Source organism: Corythoichthys intestinalis, chromosome 8 (assembly GCF_030265065.1).
Source record: "Corythoichthys intestinalis isolate RoL2023-P3 chromosome 8, ASM3026506v1, whole genome shotgun sequence".
In the NCBI taxonomy this organism is placed as follows: domain Eukaryota; kingdom Metazoa; phylum Chordata; class Actinopteri; order Syngnathiformes; family Syngnathidae; genus Corythoichthys; species Corythoichthys intestinalis.
Window position 1 is genome coordinate 55,587,902 of NC_080402.1, and position 21,438 is coordinate 55,609,339.

Consider the following 21,438-nt stretch of genomic DNA (forward strand, 5'->3'; position numbering starts at 1 on the left):
TTTTTCAAATTGATGTGCTTTAAGTCTTTTTTGTTACAAACAAAGCAATGTTAATAAAGTTATACTTTATTGCAAGTTGATCTATATTACTTCTTTTAAGGTGCACGTATAATAATTATAAAATAATATTTAATCATAATATTTGATAATAATATAATAATCTCTATAATATCTATACTTTCTCTGTGTGATTCAGAGCAGGTCTATAATGTGATGGGGCGGCGGGGCACAAATGGATTTGTTGCCCATCAATCCCTGGGGCAACATACAAAATCGTTCACACTCATATTGCTCATTTAGAATTTTAAATGATCCTAAAATGAATTTTGCAAAGTCGAAAGATTCGAAACCTTCAATCCTTTTAGTTCAGGACAGTGACACAGAGGTGCTAACAACAGTTATACAGTGCTGCTACAGTATGGAACTCAAAATAAATATTCTTATTTCTGAATAATAAACTATTTATTTATTTGTATTCATATAAAATACTAGTACAAATTCCACTCCTTGTCTAGGTTGTGTTGTGCTGCCCTCTATGGTCCAAATGAAGTTAATGTAGCTCAAATTCTAACTGAACAAGAGTTCCTGCACTTGCAGAGTGCCTGCAGCGAACAAAATATGTAAGACATTTTACAGTTTGGGAAAAAACAAACATACTGACAAAAAATACTTTTGAAAAATTGCAAAATGTGCCCGTAATTTTATTGCCTTTTTTTATTTTTTTTTATTTTATTTTTTTAGCGTGGCTTTTTTCATGTGGTTTATATTTTTATTTTTTGGGTGATTTAAAAAATAAAATAAAATAAATAAATAAATAAATAAATAAATAAATAAATAAATAAATAAATAAATAAATATATATATATATATATATATATATATATATATATATATATATATATATATATATATATATATATATATATATACACAAAGTATATCACAAACATACAAGAGCACTAATAATACAAAATTGTGTATTGCAGTCAAAGAAACATACAAAAACATACACACAAGAATTTCTGGTGGTCAATCAGCCACCACTATAATAGGTTGATTGCGGAAACCAGCTGCAGCCGTCTCATTTGAAATACAACCAGAGCTGAGGAGCCATTCACCAACTAACATTTTTGAGGACCTCGAACGAGCCCACCTGTGTCCACCATGCCCACAAAGAATACACTAGAGGAGCGCGTCAATCGCTTCAAGAACAAGGGCAAGACTTTGGCAGTAAGTTTGAATTTATTTGGGGGTAATGAGTCAAACGCAATTACGCAACAGTTTGTCGTGATGTTGTCTTTCTTTTCACCTAATCTGCCCAATACCAACTAAAAACAACCAGAAATTAAATGGCTTTTCTTTTCTCCAAACGAGGCAATGAAAAATGTATCCATGCTTTCATTTTTAATAGATAAAAGTGCAGCTAATCCAGAATGCTGTTGCCAGGGTATGGAGCTAAATCAAGGCCAAAAGTATTGACATTTATTGAAAAATGGAAAGAATGTAATATATAAAATGTTGAATATTCTTGAATCTTTTCGAAAGATAAAAACGATTTCAGTTTGAGTTGATATTTTAATGTTCAAATATGTTATTTATTGCACTTTCAGATATTTTTTTTACCCTTTCGGATTTTATTTTCCTCAAAACTTTTGTGGGCGTGGCCTCGACAGAGCCTATCTAAGCACCCCCAAATGATGCCTTGAGGAAACGTGGGGCCTTTGGTAATCATGACTAGGGCTGCAGATATTAAGTAATCGATTAACCTATCAATTACCGTATTGGCCCGAATATAAGATGGTGTTTTTTGCATTGAAATTAAACTGGAAAAAGAGGGTCATCTTATATTCGTGGTCTAGACATTATACCCATTCATGACGCTAGATGGCGCTAGATATCATTGAAGCGATGTTCTGTCATGACAGATCTCAGCTACTCTCCCCATTCACGACGCTAGAAGGCGCCAGATATCATTGAAGCGATGTTCTGTCATGACAGATCTCAGCTACTCTCAAGTTTAACCAGTTTGCATTATTTTATTGCAATGTTTTTCCTTATTCAGATTTGTTTCAAGACTACAGTTAGTTAGACTTTGATGGTTAATGCAGTTTTTGAAATTTTGTTGTTTTATCACAATAGATTGGTTTATGTACATTTCACAAACAAGAAGCCATTCATTTACGAATGTGATTGCACTTTAGTTTACATATTTAAATGTTCAGATATTAAGATTTGAATGAGGCAAAATAATACGCTTTTTCTCTCAAATATATTGTCATAATCATTTGTTTCGAATGAACTGTAATTATTTTCTGTATAAAAATTTGGTGTTCAAAAAGTTTTCGGATTTGACTCTTGAAAAAGAGGGGGGCGTCTTATAATCAGGGCCGTCTTATATTCGGGCCAATACGGTACTTGGTTTGAATAATCTGATTCGGAACATTTAATGCGTTGCAGAATAAAGTTTAGGAGATGTAAAACAAAGGCTTGCCAAGATTGCACCTTGATTTCACAAGAGCAATACATGCATTTAAAAATGAATTAATATACCCGAGTTTAGCGTTAGCCAAATGATATATAAAAAATTATTGTCAAAGTACAACCCAAGAACATTTGGCTAACTTGCAAAGTTTGCTAACTTAAATGCTATAAAATGCAAATATGCAACATATATATAAAACACAATGCCCTCATCAAATCATTCAAACCTGTGGTGTTACCACTGGTGCCAGGTGTGGGTGGGCATTACTCATTCCCGGGGGGCAAAAAAAACCAAAAAAAAAACCTACAATGCTCAAGTAGGTCGAAATCCAGCGTAGGGCTACTGCACCTTAAAACATGTATTGTTTTCTCCTTGACATAACTGTTGTTGTGATTTGGTCCAAACAAATAGATTTGATTTTATTTGACTTTGAACACATCCATAACTGACCAGTATGGACATGCAGGCGCCAATGTTTGTTTTAGGTAACCCATTGTGATTCCTCGGTATTATTATTATTATTATAGTTATTATTTGTTCCTCAGCCCCTTTGAGCTCAATTTGACCCCCATAGAATGCTTCAAAATACACCAAAATTGGCAGGCAGGTCAAGACAGGTGCAATCTTTTGATACCGTGTAAAGACAAATTCCAAATGCACTATGTAGCACCCCCTAGCAGTCATTCTGTGTCCCGCCGATGCTTTAAGCCCACTTTGACCCTCAGAATGCTTCAAAACTCGCCAAACTCAACAGCCAGGTGAACACTGGTGAAAACTTTGATAAAATGTGGAAAAAATAAAATAAAATGTGTGTAGCGCCCCCTAGGAACAAAACCAGCATTTTTTTTTTTTGTTTGTTTTTTTTAATTTAAGGTGAAAGAGGAGGTACCAAAGCAAAGGTCAAAACTTAGATCAAATCAGCACTATACGAATGGGATACCATATGCGGTGCCCAGACTGCCGTTAGTACTACATCCAGTTTTCTTTGGGTGGGCAGAGCATGAGCGTGTCCTTTTAATTTCTTTAGATATTTTTCCCCCTTTGGCTTAATCTTGTTATGTTATAGTATGGTATAGGAACAGTTCTATCGATAACTTTGTGGTTTTAAAAAAAAAAAAAAATCAAACATCTTGAGCAGTTACAATTTTACTCTGGTATTCTTTTCACCAAATATATATATATATTTTTTTTACTCCTACTTGAGTAAAATTTTTGCTACTCGACCCACCTCAAGTTCTGTGTTCCAAGAACAAGAACCAAGCAGGGTCAGGTGGCATTGTTATGCTCCTCAACTCGAAGTTATCTGAAGTGTGCTCAGTTATTTCCTGTTATACCAGGGATAAAAATGCCATTGTTGACTAATGTATTTATAACTGTCCATATTTTTCAAATACCCAAATGCATGACTTATGCTTTTATCTTTTTTTTTTTTTCCTGAAATAATTTTTTTACCTAATCTTACTGATTTAACAACTTGTGTATAATATTTTATTTTCATTGTACTGCTGATTTTCATGTTCTATAAAGCATTGTACTTAACAACTTTACCTTGTCTAGACATTTCGAGAAAAGAGACTTTCGGAATGCGTAGAGTTGCGCAAAGCTCAAAAGAATGAGAATTTGATGAAGAGAAGACAGATAACGCCTTCTCTTTCCGATGACGACGTCCTATCACCTACGTTCATTTCTGACAATAAGGTCTGTTACTGGACGCTGGACCATTCTTGGAAGGCTGTTGTAGGCAAAATGCAGATTATATAACGGTATGTGGCTGTCTTGTAGGCTTGCACTTTAACAATTGAAGAGATTGTCCAAGAAATCAATTCCGACTGCAAGGATGCTCAAACTCGTGGATGCCAGGCTGCCAGGTGAGCAACACTGTTAGTGCAGTGAATGACTGTTAAGCGATGTCCTTTTCAGCAAAACTCTATACCTGGCCAATACAGAGTACACCTTCAGAACACGAACGTACCCATAGGTTACTGGCAATGGCCTGCCCACATGATGGTTCTAGTTTGGTTGATTTATTTGTCGTACAGCAAACGTTTGACTCTCCATGCAGCTCATATGCTACGGCGTGCTATGGTAAAAACCGTATGTCAATCAGGTGCACCAACAAGAACTGTTTGGTGGTAGATTTGTCTTTATTATTCAATCAAAAAAAGTTGCTTCAATCAAAATATATATTTTCAATAGCTTCCCCCAAAAAATCATTACCAGTACATTACTTTTCTTTGATTATAATTTTTTTTGTGTGTGTGTGTTTTTGATTGAAGTGTTTAAGCCACTTTTTGTGTAGGACATTTGTCTTTATATTTCAATCAAAAATTGCTTTAAAAAATCGCCAATTTTTTTTATCATAGAAAAAATTTGGAATGCAAAAAAAATATTGGAGACTCAAATTTGCATTTGAACACTTCATTTTTAATTGAATGTTTTGAAGCAATCCTTTTCGTGTTAGGGCCATATTATGAGTAGGACTTTTGTGTCTAAATCATTCAATCCCCCCCAAAAGTTGCCTTAATAATAATAATAATTAAAAAAAAGGTGTCTGTACCTGTTGATACCCCCCACCCCCAATAGATATATATGGTGGAATACACAGATAAGACTGAAAAAGCAGTTTCTGCTCTTGCACTCCTCTTTAAAATAAATTGCTGTATTTTAAGCCAAAATAACTGATTGATGGAACAATGTCTATATGCTGCCATAGCAGATTCATGGCACATTAAGTCCCCAAACTATTTTTAATTTGTCCGTTTTACCCTGGAAATCCCCGTTTACACATGTCGCGCAACCGCTTTTGTTTCAATCCAGCCATAAAACGAAGGTAATTATATTTCTTATTTAAATGTCATTTTAAAATCATTATATGATGTCTAATATTTTGTTTATAAAAAAAGACGGAAAAAATTATTCACTCATATGTTCTAAACTTAACAAATTACGTCACAATGGGAAAAAATGCAAAAAAGTCACCACCTCATAACTATCGTGTAATTGTTTTTTTTTTTTCTCCCCCCTCAATGGAAAGAGGAAAAAAAAATTGGGGGGGATCTGTTTTTTTAAATTATTTTATTTTATTTATATATTTTTTTTTTGTGGGGGTGTTATTTTTGCATACGTTTTTTTCTTTGAAAATATTTTAAATTTGGGAAAGAATGATTTAGACACAAATGTCCTACCCATAATATGGGCCAAAGGGTTTTCTTCAAAGAAAACATTTTTAATGAAAAATTATGTTTAAATGCACATTTTTGAGTCTTTTTTTTTTTTTTTTTTGCGTTGAAACTGTTTTAAAACTCATATATATATAAATAATAGCAGAGTTCACTAAATCCGGACCTCGGTGCCACTTTTCCTGTCGTGTTTTCCATGTCTCCCTCCTCCAACACACCTGAATCAAAATAATCAAGATGTTTATCAGGCTTCTGGAGAGGTTGCTGATGACTTAATCATTTGATTCAGGTGTGTTAGGGGAGAGAGATGTGGGTAAACACGATAGGAAAAGTGGCACCGAGGTCCGGATTTAGTGAACCCTGGTATATATACTTTGATCAAGTCAATACAGATTTTGCATTCATCATTTAGCCTATGAATTGATTAGGTTCATATTCATGAGAAATGTAACTCTGACCCCCGTTCACTTAATCTGGTGTGTCAAGAGTCAAGAATCTGCATTGGACAAGGTGATGATGCTGGAACTTTGGTGTGGTGCTGTTCTAGTGAGATTTTAAAAGATGACTGCCTGAAGAAAACGTCAAAATTCCCTCAGTCCATGATGATATGGGGCTGCATGTCAGGCAAAGGCACTGGGGAGATGGCTGTGGATAAATCTTCAATAAATGCTAAGGGTGTAACTGTACAAGTATTTGTATTGAACAGTTTCGGTACGGGGTGCTCGGTTTGGAACGGAGGCGTACTGAACGAGTTTCTGACTTAATGTAACCCTTAATTTTCAAGGCTGTGAGTCGATCGGGTTATAGTTTCTTTGTGTAGATTAGATTTGCTCAGTCTACTATAATGGATAGGACCAACACGGTAGAACAGTATATAACCCAGAAACGTCAACTGTGTGAGAAAGCAGTGCATTGCGGGCGTTAAAGTCAATCAGCCAATGCACACCAGTCGCAGTGCGTCCGCCTGTTAGACGCTTCCCAGAAGCGTCTCAACACTACGCACGCGAAAAGAACGGGTTTATTTGACGCGAGACGCTGCCCTCCTGCATCAATACTACTAGCTAGGATCGGGCAGACCGGATGTCACTCGTGTAAAAAATCCGGTGGATCCGGTCGATTTTCAAACTAATATGCAATCGTAACCCACTTTTTGAGTCCATCAGATCTCTTGAGTGGTAGATTGGGGCACAGTTGACTTGTCTTTGTTGATTTACTGCGGTCTTCTCTACTATAATAGCCAACAAGGCCCCGTGTTCAATACAAAACCCTCCTACCACAACAAAACAAGTAGGAACTAATATTCACATAGGAACTAAAGTTATACAACATAAAATATACAATATAAATTAATACTACATCACATTTGTAAAATATAAACACATAATAAAATAAATGGCCCATTTAAATAGAAATGAGCTAAAACACCTGTAATTAAATAAGAATAATACACAGATCCTGCTTACACAATTAAATTAATTTCTGTGTGGCGCTTTACCTTGAGAAAATCCACCAATAAAGGTTTGAGAACCGTTCATAAGAAAAAAACGATTGAGGCATTTCATTTGTAAAATGCATGTTAAAATCTTTGTCACTGGGATTGCTTTTCTCTTTAGCACAGGACTTCTTTTGGATTATTATCTTTAAATACCTGCTCCTTTTTGAGCAAAATTCTACCTTTGTATAGGCTAATGTTCCTATTGTTGAAAGTGCAAAAGTGTGTAATAAACAACTAGCACATTTATATTTTGCATTTTGTTTTCTTACTGTACCGAAAATGAACCGAACTGTGACCTCAAAACCGAGGTACCTACCGAACCGAGATTTTTTTTGTGTACCGTTACACCCCTAATAAATGCACAAGTTTACATTGAAATTTTAATGAACTGTCTTATTCCTTCAATTGAAAATGTTTGTCATTTTCCAAGATGACAATGCATCATGCCACAGAGCTAAAACTGTTAAAGCATTCCTTGGAGAAACTCATCCAGGCAGTCATGACCTGTAAATAGCCCAGATCTCAACCCTATTGAAAACCTGTGGTGGAAATTGGGGGGGGGGGGGGGTGATCCACAGCAAAGCTCCGACCTGCAAGGATGATCTGGCAACTTCAAAGAGTTGGCACCAAATTGATGAAGAATACTAAAGTCCATGCATTAGAGATTGCAAGCTGTCATAAAAGCTCGAGGTGGTGCTACTAAATACTAGAGATGTGTTTTGATTTTTATTTGTTTCTCATGATTCCATATTTTTTCCTCTGAATGGAGTGATTCCATAGATATTTCCCTGCACTTGCTCTATAAAAGTAACATTTACTGACCACCACAATGCTGTTTATTCATTTCTTTTAGTGTTTCTTTATGCTAAAGAATTGCCCTTTTGAACCAATTCATTTTTTTCAAACTTTTTATCAGTTCTAATGATAAAATGTCAGAGTGAGTGCTCGTCAGAGACTGGTGATTCCATACTTTTTGCTAGGGGTTGTAGTAAAATAACAAATTGCTGTACAATGGTTTTGCAACCTGGTGGTGAAAAACTGCCGCTGTATTATGAAACTGTTGTTGATACAGTGAATATGGCTGCTTCAAGCAATGGGAAGCTAACTTTGAAACCATTTGAAGTCATTTAGCCTTCGATGCTTCTCATCAGAAAACTACTTTCTCAAGAGCGCAACCCTCCTCTGAAGGAGATCATAGATGCTGGGCTCCTGGCTCGCTTGGTGCTCTTCTTGGGCATGGATGATGAGCCCAATCTGCAGTTTGAAGCGGCTTGGGCTCTGACCAACATTGCCTCTGGAACATCTTGGCATACACAGCAGGTGATTGTCTCGTTGGGACACGTTGGAATGAATGGAACATTTGGGTCCATTTTTAAACTTTGATTTATACTTCTCTACACAGGTCGTAGAACATGGCGCTATACCCTGCTTCATTTCTTTGCTGGCCTCACCACAGTTGCAGATCAGTGAGCAAGCTGTATGGGCCCTTGGAAATATTGCAGGTGCTGCATTTACTTAATAGTGACATCATTTGTTTCATAAATTTTAGTGCAATCCATTTTGCCTTAATAAAAACTCACAGGTGATGGTCCAGTCTACCGAGATGTCCTCATTGAATGTAATGTGATACCTGCCTTACTGGCACGGGTCTCCCCGGAAACTCCGGTAAGTAATGTGTTTTTTTTCAAGGGTGTAACTGTTCGCGTGGATGTATTGAAGAGTTTTGCTTTAGCGTGTTCGGTTCACTTGTGTAGATTTGTTTTATACATTTTTAGATTTTTTTTAGTGCCAGCTAAGCACTGCATGTGGAACTGTAGTCCTGTGGGAGTTTCCACATGCTTTGTATCAGACACTCGGAATTCTGAACTTTAAACTACCTAAAACTTGGATACTTGGAATTGTTGCTACTAAGGATTCAAAATTTATCATTTTAAGATTTTATTATTAAAATTGTTATGAACGAGTTCCATTCCTACCCTGGTGACATAACCTGAATTTCTGCGTAAAATGGAATGAACCCTTTATGCACCCCAAAATATCCAAAAACATGTATTTTATGTATTTGTACTGTCCTCAACAAGATGTGGAAACTAAGCCCTAGCTAGTAGAAATGACCGTCAGACATCCATGTGGTTTGCTGGCTTTGTTCAGCGGCTCCTGGCCTCAACACTTGCAGAGTGAAACTAAAATAAAAATCTGTTTAATCTTCAATAACAGCAATTCAAATTTGCATTTTATAGCTAGCTGCTGATAGAAGAACAATCCACACAAACCGTTAGCATGTATCAGTTAGCGACCACACATCATTAAAAATAATCACATCGCCCAAGTATTTGACCACAATTGAAAACTCACAATAAGCAGTAACTGTGGTAGTGGAGTATGTGTGGAACTGCTTCCTGTGCCAAAATAAAAGCATGCATCACAGAACAAAAGCCAACATTCATTTAAAACGACTGGAGACATAATTGCGGACGAGACTCCGGCGCCGTAAAGTCGAAAACACACAAGTCAGGAACGTCTCAACTAGGGTTGGGCATTGTTGGAAATCGAACGATTCTGATTCACATTTTCGATTTTAAGAGGCAGGGTAAAAAAAGGGTAGGGTAAAAAAAATTAGTTTAAAAATTTGTTTATATTAATGTCTTAATGTCTGGATATTTATTTTTTTAAATTGTATGAATTTAATTCATTTTATTATTAATGCAATTAATATGGAATTTTTTGATTACATGAACTTCTCACAGGGCTATTTTTAACTATATATACAGTGCCTTACAAAAGTATTCAGCCCCCTTGAACCTTGCAACCTTTCGCCACATTTCAGGCTTCAAACATAAAGATATAAAATTTTAATTTTTTGTCAAGAATCAACAAGTGGGACACAATCGTGAAGTGGAACAAAATTTATTGCATAATTTAAACTTTTTTAACAAATAAAAAACTGAAAAGTGGGGCGTGCAATATTATTCGGCCCCCTTGCGTTAATACTTTGTAGCGCCACCTTTTGCTCCAATTACAGCTGCAAGTCGCTTGGGGTATGTTTCTATCAGTTTTGCACATCGAGAGACTGACATTCTTGGCCATTCTTCCTTGTAAAACAGCTCGAGCTCAGTGAGGTTGGATGGAGAGTGTTTGTGAACAGCAGTCTTCAGCTCTTTCCACAGATTCTCGATTGGATTCAGGTCTGGACTTTGACTTGGCCATTCTAACACCTGGATACGTTTATTTTTGAACCATTCCATTGTAGATTTGGCTTTGTTTTGGATCATTGTCCTGTTGGAAGATAAATCTCCGTCCCAGTCTCAGGTCTTGTGCAGATACCAACAGGTTTTCTTCCAGAATGTTCCTGTATTTGGCTGCATCCATCTTCCCGTCAATTTTAACCATCTTCCCTGTCCCTGCTGAAGAAAAGCAGGCCCAAACCATGATGCTGCCACCACCATGTTTGACAGTGGGGATGGTGTGTTCAGGGTGACGAGCTGTGTTGCTTTTAAGCCAAACATATAGTTTTGCATTGTGGCCAAAAAGTTCAATTTTGGTTTCATCTGACCAGAGCACCTTCTTCCACATGTTTGGTGTGTCTCCCAGGTGGCTTGTGGCAATCTTTAAACGAGACTTTTTATGGATATCTTTGAGAAATGGCTTTCTTCTTGCCACTCTTCCATAAAGGCCAGATTTGTGCAGTGTACGACTGATTGTTGTCCTATGGACAGACTCTTCCACCTCAGCTGTAGATCTCTGCAGTTCTTCCACAGTGATCATGGGCCTCTTGGCTGCATCTCTGATCAGTTTTCTCCTTGTTTGAGAAGAAAGTTTGGAAGGACGGCCGGGTCTTGGTAGATTTGCAGTGGTCTGATGCTCCTTCCATTTCAATATGATGGCTTGCACAGTGCTCCTTGAGATGTTTAAAGCTTGGGAAATCTTTTTGTATCCAAATCCGGCTTTAAACTTCTCCACAACAGTATCTCGGACCTGCCTGGTGTGTTCCTTGGTTTTCATAATGCTCTCTGCACTTTAAACAGAACCCTGAGACTATCACAGAGCAGGTGCATTTATACGGAGACTTGATTACACACAGGTGGATTCTATTTATCATCATCGGTCATTTAGGACAACATTAGATCATTCAGAGATCCTCACTGAACTTCTGGAGTGAGTTTGCTGCACTGAAAGTAAAGGGGCCGAATAATATTGCACGCCCCACTTTTCAGTTTTTTTATTTGTTAAAAAAGTTTGAATTATCCAATAAATGTTGTTCCACTTCACGATTGTGTCCCACTTGTTGTTGATTCTTGACAAAAAAATTTAATTTCATATCTTTGTTTGAAGCCTGAAATGTGGCGAAAGGTTGCAAGATTCAAGTGGGCCCGAATACTTTTGCAAGGCACTGTAAATAAGTCTTGGAACTTGAATGATGGGAAGTTTTTCCACAGGAGCGCACTTTCACAAAGATGTTTATTTTTTCAAAAGCTCACGGAGAAAACATATTATTTTCCCTCTTAATGGGGATCAGAAGCAAGTGGGGCAATCCAAATGAAATGGGCAATCAGCAGTAGATGTGCCCATCATCAGTTCATCAAATCCCCCGTAACTTTAATTTTTATATATCAAACCAAACAGAACAACCAACCCGAAAAGAAAGTGGGAAGAAGAAAAAATTTTTAAATATATAAATAAAATAAAAAAAATAAAAAATAAAAAAAAACAGAAACCACAACGAACGACATCCAATCCCCCAAACCCCCGGCACATATCTCCGAAACCATGTATTATTATAGTTCACCTTTAAAGGGGAAAAGAACAAAGGCTAAATAACAAAACTGTACGTATATATTTTGAGGGTTTTCAGGCATATTTCAAAAATCTGCATTAAGATGACAATCTGTGCTCTAACATACTGTATAACAAAGGGTTCCAAGTGTTCTCAAAGGACCCAGATGGTCCACTGAGTGTGTCTAATTATCTCCAATTTGAGAATATACAGCATCTCTTTGATCCAATATTCTTGTGTAGGCGGTACTGAAGATTTCCATCGCAGGAGAATTGGCCTCCTGGCCAAAAGGTTGAAAAAGCAGTGAGGTCCCTTTTCAGAGGAGGTAGAGAATGTGAAGATGGAGCTACACCAAACAAAGCAGTAAAGGCATTTGCAACAATATCTAGCTCAGTGACCTTGGATAAAACGGAAAAAATGTCAGGCCAATATGAAGTTAATGAAGTGTATGACCAGAACATGTGAACATAAATGGCTGGAGCCTGCTTACATCGATCGCAAGTGGATGAGACTATCAAATAATTTGGCCAGCCAAGCTATGGTCAGTGTTGTCACAGATTACTTGAAAAATTTAATTACTGATTACGCCTAAAAAAAAAAGTAATCTAGTTACTTTACTGATTACTTCATTATCAAAGTAACCAAGGTACTTTAAAAGTAATTTATCAGTTACTTTTTACCAATATTTCTCCCTTTGCCGCCTCAACATAAGAATGACAACAGAAAAATGTCATCACATGTAATTGACTTTCCGATGATTGAATTTAAAGGAATATCAGAATTTCGCGCTAGCTTAGCCACTCCGGAGCCCTGAAACTAACAAATATCTGCCATAGTGCTTGGAATTTGTTGAAATCAACTCCAACGACCAATTAAACCCCGCTAACTCTAAGATTAAGCCTAATGTCAAAACTTCTGAATTTCGGGTTATGGTTAACAGCATATCAGTGCCAATGTAAAACAATGCAAACTGACTGCACAAAATTGCAAAGGTGGTGGAGATCGCAGATGCGCGTGCACAACCCGGAAGTACTCCTCTCAACACGTACGCGGTCAATTTGGCCACAAAACGTGGCGACAACTAAGCACTTTATACTCAATCGAACTTACAACACATCCCACAGAGGCTAAACGAACACATCACCTCACGGCATAAATGTGCAACACGCATATGATCTAAACAAAGCTTGCCAACTTGAGCGATGACTGCCCGTCGTTGCTACGGCAAAGCTACGAAACGGCCGCCCATGTAGGGGGTCCAATCTTTTGCTGATAACCTCGAGAATGAAGCAAAAATACTCACCTTCATTTATGGATATCCACAGATCAACATTCCCTCGCAACGTCTCAACACTCGGCTCGAATGTCCACCCGTGTTACTAACGCGTTACTGACAACACTGGCTATGGTATAGTGGGCCCAGTGTAGAATTCTGCACTGAGTAAAACTGTTTTGCACAAATTGAAGACTTGTGTGTCCTATGTAAAACTTCTCTCTTGATCTCCTCCGATATACTCATTCCCAAACTCTACTCCCAGACCGCCTTCAGGGTGTTTAAGTTGGAGTCTGAACTGATTTTGTACATGTTGGACTAGACTGTCGTTATTGCACCTTTTAATGACGGCAAAGGTGTCTAAAGCAGAGACTGCAGGGAGTGTTGGGAAGCTTGGCCAAAGTGCGCGGACTTGACTGCGAATTTGAAGATATCTAAAAAAAAAAATGTCCATTAGGTAATGCTTTCCAACTAGCTGTTGAAAGGAAGCAAAAGTTAGGTGGATTGGAGCCTGACAGGAAGGCGCCTGAAGCCCAAAATACTGTATCACCTGAATTGGTTCCAAATTCTGAGACACGAGAATACCACAGAATTTTGTAAATATGGAGAGGTGGATGACGGAAGCGGTGAAAACTGTAAGGATTTCAATGTTTTTTTACACATTCTTTTGCCATACACATGGTATACCTTAGCTGGGAGCTACGATGAAGCATTAGTATAAATTCTTCAATTGATTATAATTTGAAGATATTTTAATACCGTTTTTAATGGAGGCATCCACTGCTTTAAGATGGCGGCTGTTTGCCAACGCCAGAGAGTGTGTCATTTCACTAGTCCTCTATACTTGTGCTTATGCTGCAGACTGTCATTTCGCATTTAGGTCTATATACATGGTATCGACCATAGCACGATGTAATGAATGAATGAATGAATTTATTATCATCATCATAATCATTGACAGTTTCAGAGTGTGGAATTTGCCCGAAAGAAAGACGATGACAAAGGAAAGACGGGGGAAAAAGCAAATGCTTATCGATACCCGTGCCCCAACAGCCCGAGACGCAGTCAAGCATGTTTGTGTTACAGTCCAGTTATTATTATTTTTTTTTTTTTTTTTTTTTTTTTCACATATCATTCAAAAGTCATTGATTGCCATGGAATTTCACATATTGTCAATTTGAGTGGGTTCATTGTATCAGTTGATGTCCAGTTTAACGTATTTCTATATTTCTTAAACTTCTCCTCGCAGGCCCTGTCCTTGGGAGATAAACTCGCACAGCGCTGTTTTCTTTTTGCAAGCGTTGATAAGCGTCTTGGTCATCCAAGGTTTGATTTGCATTCTTTGTCTCGTGGGTTTGCATTGTAAACATTATTTCAGTCTTGAGGCAGATGGTCGGTGATATCACAGCAATGTTGTATCCGTGCAAAGTCCGCGGTGTAGTACTTAGTTGTTCAACATGTTATTGTAAAAGTTGACGTCAGGATCAAGATTATCAGTTGGGTCATCATGGTACTCATCAATCTGGTCATCCAAAAGGTGGTAACAGGTGTCATCATTAATTTTCGAATGAGGTCAGCTCTTCCAGGCTTCTCACGACTCTTCATGTCTTGCGACTTGACAAGGATTTTGCAATCAGAGACCCAGGTGCTGGCAATTTTCCCCTCTTTTTTTTGAGCTGACGTGCTTTTCTCACTATGTGGGCATTTCGGCGAGTCAAGTTGTCATTCCGAAAAATCTTCGTTCCTTTCAGGCCGTGGCGCTGGTCAAGCAGGGCAACCTTACTCTTGTGGTCTGCCAACTTCACGACCACCGTCGCCGGTCCTCTCCCCTCAGTTGGGAGCAGAAAGCAGTGACGGATGTCCTGCGGGTCCAACTTTATTCCAAATCCTTGCAGCTTGGCTATTGCCTGTTGAGCCACAGGTGGGCTAGCTGCCTTGGCATATGGTCAGTTGTAATCCAGAGATGATATCATTTGCGCGTCTTCCTTGGTCGAGATCATCAGCCAGAATTTCCAGCCTTTTGATGCGAGCCTCCTTCTCCTCAACCACTTGCTTGAGCTTCTCGTTTTCAGCGCGCATCAGCTGTAATTCTTTCATGACTTCCCGATTCTGGCTTTGAATCAGGTTAGTCAGAGAAGCCTCAAGGTTGGTCAGAGAGACCAATTTATTCTCGACGTATTCTCGTACTATTTTCCATCCATCCATCCACTACTGCTTAATCTGGGGTTGGATAGCGGGAACAGAAGACGTAATTTGATTTACTTGCCTTTCTGACTGGTTGGAGGACCGGCACGGCACTCGGCTATGCTACTCGGCACTTGTATTTCATGAAGCTGGAGGTATTTATTCATATTGGTTGTGCAGCCACCTTTGCATGATATAGTTGTTGCAAATTAATTATTAAAAGTTGAGCCAAACATTTGAGCGCTGCCGCACCGTGTCATTCGTTGTAATCAACTTGCAGTGCACAAACACTCTCTTCTTGTGGCTGCTTCCTCGTGGTTTTCGGCAACAATTTTTTTTTCCGCTCGGCGGTCAGGGGATCTAAACATGGAATCGAAATCTAAAAATTCGAACGGTCCCGGGACCATCGCAGTGTTAGAACCGGTTCCCATCGATGCTCAATGCCCAACACTAGTCTTAACTACCTGTTTGTTTTTAAATTCATGAACTGAGAAATTTTTTTGTAATATCCCCAAAAAGTCACCTTAATTTAGTTAGACGAGGTCTGTTTACATTTTTTTTTCCTGCCAAAAAGTAACCGAACAAAAATTACATTTTAGTGTACAGTTACACCCCTATTTCTTAGCAGTTTGTAATATAACTGATTTTATTTAAAAGAAATGCCACTACTTTCCTAGGTTGGTTATCTCCGCAACCTTGCATGGACATTGTCAAACTTGTGCAGGAATAAAAACCCATTTCCACCCTTGTCTGCGGTGCACCAGGTAAATGTAACTTTACTAGCCAGATGGATTACTAATCTCATTTTACACTGCAAATATAAGGCTCCAAAATTAAAATAGCTATGTACAGTACTGGCACCCCCTGCAATTCTGTCAGATAATGCTCAATTTTTCCCAGCAAATGATTGCAATTACAAATACTTTGGTAGTAATTTCTTCATTTATTTCACTTGCAATGAAAAATTGCAAAAGAGAATTGGGGGGGGTTAATCACAATCATTTTACACCAGGGGTGCCCAATCAGTCCTTGAGAGCCCCTATCCAGCTTGTTTTCAATGTCTCCCTCCTTTAACACACCTAAATCAAAGGATCAGCCCATCAGCAAGCTCTGCAGCAGCCTGATAACGATCCTGATTAGTTGATTCAGGTGTGTTAGAGGAGGGAGACATGGAAAACAAGCTGGATAGGGGCTCTCGAGGACCGGGATTGGGCACCCGTTTTACACAAAACTCCAAAAATGGGCCGGACAAAAGTATTGGCACCCTTTGAAAAATCATTTGATGCTTCTCTAATTTGTGTAATTAACAGCACCTGTTACTTACCCGTGGTGGCAATAACTAAAGCAAGTGCAGCCAGTTAAAATGGATTAAAGTTGACTCGACCTGTGTCCTTGTGTGTACCACATTGAGCATGGAGAAAAGACCAAAGAACTGAGGACTTGAGAAGCAAAATTGTAATGAAGCATGGGCAATCTTAAGGCTACAAGTCAATCTCCAAAGACCTGAATGTTCCTGTGTCTACCGTGCACAGTGTCCTCAATAGGTGTAAAGCACGTGGCTGATGTGGACGGAAAAGAAAAATTGACAGATTTCAACGAAAAATTGTGCGGATGGTGGATAAAGAACCTTGACTAACATCCAAACAAGTTCAAGCTGTCCTGCTGTCTTAGGGTACAACAGTGTCAACCATACTATGTCGGCATCTGAATGAAAAGGCACTCTACTGTATAGTGGGATACCCAGGAAGACTCCACTTCTGACCCAGAGACATAAGCCAGGCTGGAGTTTGCCAAAACTTAACTGAAAAAGTCAAAAATGTTTGGGAAGAATATTAGAGCTTTTTGGGAAAAGGCATCAACATAGTTTACAGGGGGGGAAAAAAGACCTTCAAAGAAAAGAACACTGTCCCCACAATCAAACATGGCGGAGGTTCCCTGATGTTTTGGGGCTGCCTTACTGCCTCTGGCACTGGACTGCTCGACCGTGTGCATGGCATTATGAAGTCTGAAGACTACCAACAAATTTTGCAGCATAATTTAGGGCCCAGTGTGAAAAAGCTGGGTCTCCCTCAGAGGTCATGTGTCTACCAGCAAGACATTGACCCAAATCACACTTCAAAAACCACTACAAAATGGTTTAAGAAAACTGGACACTTCTAAAGTGGCCAGCAATAGGCGCAGATTTGAATCCCATAGAACACCTGTGGAGAGATCTAAAAATGGCAGTTTGGAGAAGGCACCCTTCAAATCTGAGACCTGGAGCAGTTGGCCAAAGAACAATGGTCTAAAATTCCAGCAGAGCATTGTTAAAAAAAAAAAAAAAAAAAAAACTCATTGATGAATACCTGAAGCAGTCGTTCGCAGTTATATTGTGTAAAGGTTGTGCTACAAAGTATTAGGCTGAGGGTGCCAATACTTTTGTCGGGCCCATTTTTGGAGTTTTGTGTAAAATGACCCCCCCCCCAAATTCATTTTTTTCATTGCAAGCAAAATAAATGAAGTATTATCAAAGCATTTGTAATAGCTATAATTTTCTGGGAGAAATTGAGCATTATCTGACAGAATTGCAGGGGTTTTAATACTGTTGCCCAACACTGTACAAGGAGATGTAAAATAATTATCTGTCAACATTTTAACTCCTCCAGGTGCTTCCGACACTGGTCCAGTTTCTTCATCTTGGGGACAAGGATATCTTGTCTGATGCATGCTGGGCAATCTCCTACCTGACAGATGGTGACAACGATCGTATTGCAATTGTAGTACAAACAGGTATTGTCCACCGTCTGGTGGAACTCATGGGCCACAACGAGCTTAGCGTCATGGTAACTAACCTCTTCATAGCTTTGCCTGTTCATCTAAAATTTGACATGTAATAGTTGGCTGAATTTGTCATTTTGAACCCGGAAACTTCAGACCCCTGCCCTTCGTGCAATCGGGAACATCGTGAGTGGCTCAGATCTGCAGACACAGGCGGCTATTGATGCTGGCGTTCTTGGCATACTTCCTCAACTCATGAGGCACCCAAAGGCTAATGTTCAGAAGGAAGCAACATGGGCATTGTCAAACATCGCAGCCGGGCCGTGTAAACAAATCCAACAGATCCTCACGTGTGGCCTACTTCCTCCTCTTGTAGAATTACTCAAAAATGTAAGTGGTAAAATGTCAGTTAAACAAGCTTTTTAAATCCTATAAATTGGCAGACTTTTTTTTTCGCAGTGGTAGAATTGGCCAAAGTAAAAGTACTTCATTACTGTACTTGAGTACAAATATGAAGTGGTACTTTTTACTTCAGTTTACAGCACATAGCTGTACTTTTCCCTCCACTACTTTTCAAATTGTCACCTACGTTACATTTTTTTCCTCCTTGTGAATAGTTAGTTTTCATCCCTCCGGCCCAATCGTTAAGCTCTGTGCAACTATACAGTCTGTAACTGGGCACTGGTAGCAACATGAGTACAACCAAAATTGGGCAGGTGAATGAGATGTTGACCAATTAAAAAAAAAAAAAGAAAAAAAAAAAAAACCTCACTAATCTACTGTAGGTGGGAGTATGCACCTGATGGTTGCAATCTGCCATTAAACTAAGTTTAGGAGTTTTTGACCTTAAGATTGTTTACAGTGCAGTCAATTATATTTACATTCTGCATGGTTTTTAAATAAAACTGAGCAGTCAATGAATTTTGGGTTCTTTGAATACAGACTCGGATATATGTATATTACATTTTTGCATCTGAAGAAAATACTTCAAATTTTTAAGCAAGTACTTTTTGTTTCCTAAAGGGAGATTTCAAGACTCAAAGAGAGGCTGTGTGGGCAGTGACTAATTTCACCAGTGGTGGTACTGTGGAGCAGGTGGTCCAGTTGGTGCACAGTGGAGCACTTGAGGGAATAATCAACCTTCTAAAAGTAAAGGATGCAAAAATTATTCTGGTCATCTTGGACGCCATTAACAACATCTTCACAGTAAGGGACTAGCGACACTGGAGCTAACGCATGATGTGAAAAGTCCGGTTTATACTTTGATTTCCTTTATCACTTAGGCAGCAGAGAAGATTGGTGAAATCGAGAAGCTAAGCCTGCTAGTTGAAGAGCTTGGTGGGCTGGACCGCATTGAAAGTCTCCAGAGCCATGAAAACGTGACTGTATACCAGGCAGCACGCAGCCTCATCGAGAAGTACTTTTCTGATGTAAGTTGGTGTGTAGATGTCTGCATTTGAGATCGCAACCCTAAAATTAAAAAAATACGGCTTAAGGTGAATTTGACTGCCTTGGGTTCACTCTCATTTTAACTCATGAATCTGTTCTCAACAGGGAGAGTTGGAGGGTCTGAATGTTGAAGACTCCTGCACAGAAGATGCTTTTGTGTTCAAGACCCCAGACACTCACAAAACATTTGAATTTTAAACTGCTGTTCCACAAAAAAATAAAATATTTTCCTAGCAAACGTGTGCCGTTTAATAATTGTGCGTGTACTCTATTAAAGGGAACAAACTTTGGAAAAATGCTTGCCAACTTACTCAAAATACTTTGTATAGAAGGAATCTGACCTTCTAGCCAGATTGCCGGAATCACACCAGTCGTACCCGCGCCGGGGAAGACCCCGGCCAGAAGGGCAAACTCGCGTTCACCTTAGTCTTAACCCTTTGTACCGACTCCATTAGGAGGCTCACTGAAAACAGGTTGACAATTTATTCAGGATCGACAGATCAAAATGGCAAGGCGAAACTCAGGCAAGGAGGCAAACTTGTTCCAAGGTCACCATATCAGAATTTCCAAAGAAAAAAATATATATGATATAACATGTATAATGTGTAGAAGATGAAAAGTAAAGTCAGTTACTTTGCTGAATAACTAATTACTCTTACAATGAGGTACAGTGCTGGCCAAAAGTATTGGCACCTCTGCAATTCTGTCAGATAATCCTCAATTTCTCCCAGAAAATGATTGCAATTACAAATGATGTGGTAGTAATGTCTTCATTTATTTTACTTGCAATGAAAACACAATAGAGAATGGAGAAAAAAAAACATTTTACACAACTCCAAAAATGGGCCGGACAAAAATATTTGGCCCGCTCAACCTAATACTTACGTAGCACAACCTTTAGACGTAATAAATGCAAACAACCACTTCCGGTATCCATCAATGAATTACAATGCTCTGCTGGAATTTTAGACCATTCTTCTATGGCCAACTGCTCCAGGTCTGAGATTTGAAGGGTGCCTTCTCCAAACTGCCATTTTCAGATCTCTCCACAGGTGTTCTATGGGATTCAGGTCTGGACTAATTGCTGGCCACTTTAGAAGTCTCCAGTGCTTTCTCTCAAACCATTTTCTAGTGCTTTTTAAAGTGTGTTTTGGGTCATTGTCCTGCTGGAAGACCCATGACCTCCGAGGGAGACCCAGCTTTCTCACACTGAGCCCTACAGTACATTATGCTGCAAAATTTGTTAGTAGTCTTCAGACTTCATAATGCCATGCACATGGTCAAGCAGTCCAGTACCAGTGGCAGCAAAGCAACCCCAAAACATCATGGAACCTACGTCATGTTGGACCGTGTTCTTTTTTTGGACTGCCTCATTTTTTCCCCTGTAAATTCTATGTTGATGCCTTTTCCCAAAAAGCTCTACTTTTGTCTCATCTGACCAGAGAACATTCTTCGAACATGTTTTTGGCAAACTTTTCCTATTGTATCCTACGTAACATATCCTACCATAGAGTCCCCTTTCATTCAGACGCCAACGGATAGTACGGGTTGACACTGTTGTACCCTCGGACTGCAGGACAGCTTGTTTGGATGTTAGTCAAGGTTCTTTATCCACCATCCGCACAATCTTTCGTTGAAATCTTTCGTCAATTTTTCTTTTCCGTCCACATCTAGGAAGGTTTGCCATGGATTTTACACTAATTGATGACAATGCGCACGGTAGACACAGGAACATTCAGGTATTTGGAAATGGACTTGTAGCCTTGAGATTTTGCTTCTCAAGTCCTCAGACAGTTCTTTGGTCTTCTGTTCTCCATGCTCAATGTGGTACACATAAGGACACAG

At 38.8% G+C, this 21,438-nt stretch overlaps 1 protein-coding gene across 1 annotated transcript; it reads left to right on the plus strand.

Annotated features, from left to right (window-relative positions):
• Positions 1-1,058: 1,058 nt before the first annotated feature.
• Positions 1,059-19,844, plus strand: kpna7 (karyopherin alpha 7 (importin alpha 8)). The gene is made up of 12 exons (XM_057843557.1): positions 1,059-1,230; positions 4,040-4,180; positions 4,265-4,350; positions 8,308-8,476; positions 8,559-8,658; positions 8,739-8,821; positions 16,065-16,151; positions 18,033-18,209; positions 18,301-18,534; positions 19,168-19,350; positions 19,428-19,574; positions 19,699-19,844. Exons 1-12 carry the CDS (start codon positions 1,165-1,167, stop codon positions 19,789-19,791), a joined length of 1,566 nt encoding a protein of 521 aa, XP_057699540.1. The 5' UTR covers positions 1,059-1,164; the 3' UTR covers positions 19,792-19,844.
• Positions 19,845-21,438: the final 1,594 nt, after the last annotated feature.

Excerpts from the sequence above, each read along its gene's own strand:
- kpna7 (XM_057843557.1), top strand. The coding sequence starts at position 1,165 with ATGCCCACAAAGAATACACTAGAGGAGCGCGTCAATCGCTTCAAGAAC. Across the intron at positions 4,351-8,307 it reads CGTGGATGCCAGGCTGCCAG|AAAACTACTTTCTCAAGAGC; the intron begins GTGAGCAACACT and ends GCTTCTCATCAG. Across the intron at positions 8,477-8,558 it reads CATCTTGGCATACACAGCAG|GTCGTAGAACATGGCGCTAT; the intron begins GTGATTGTCTCG and ends TTCTCTACACAG.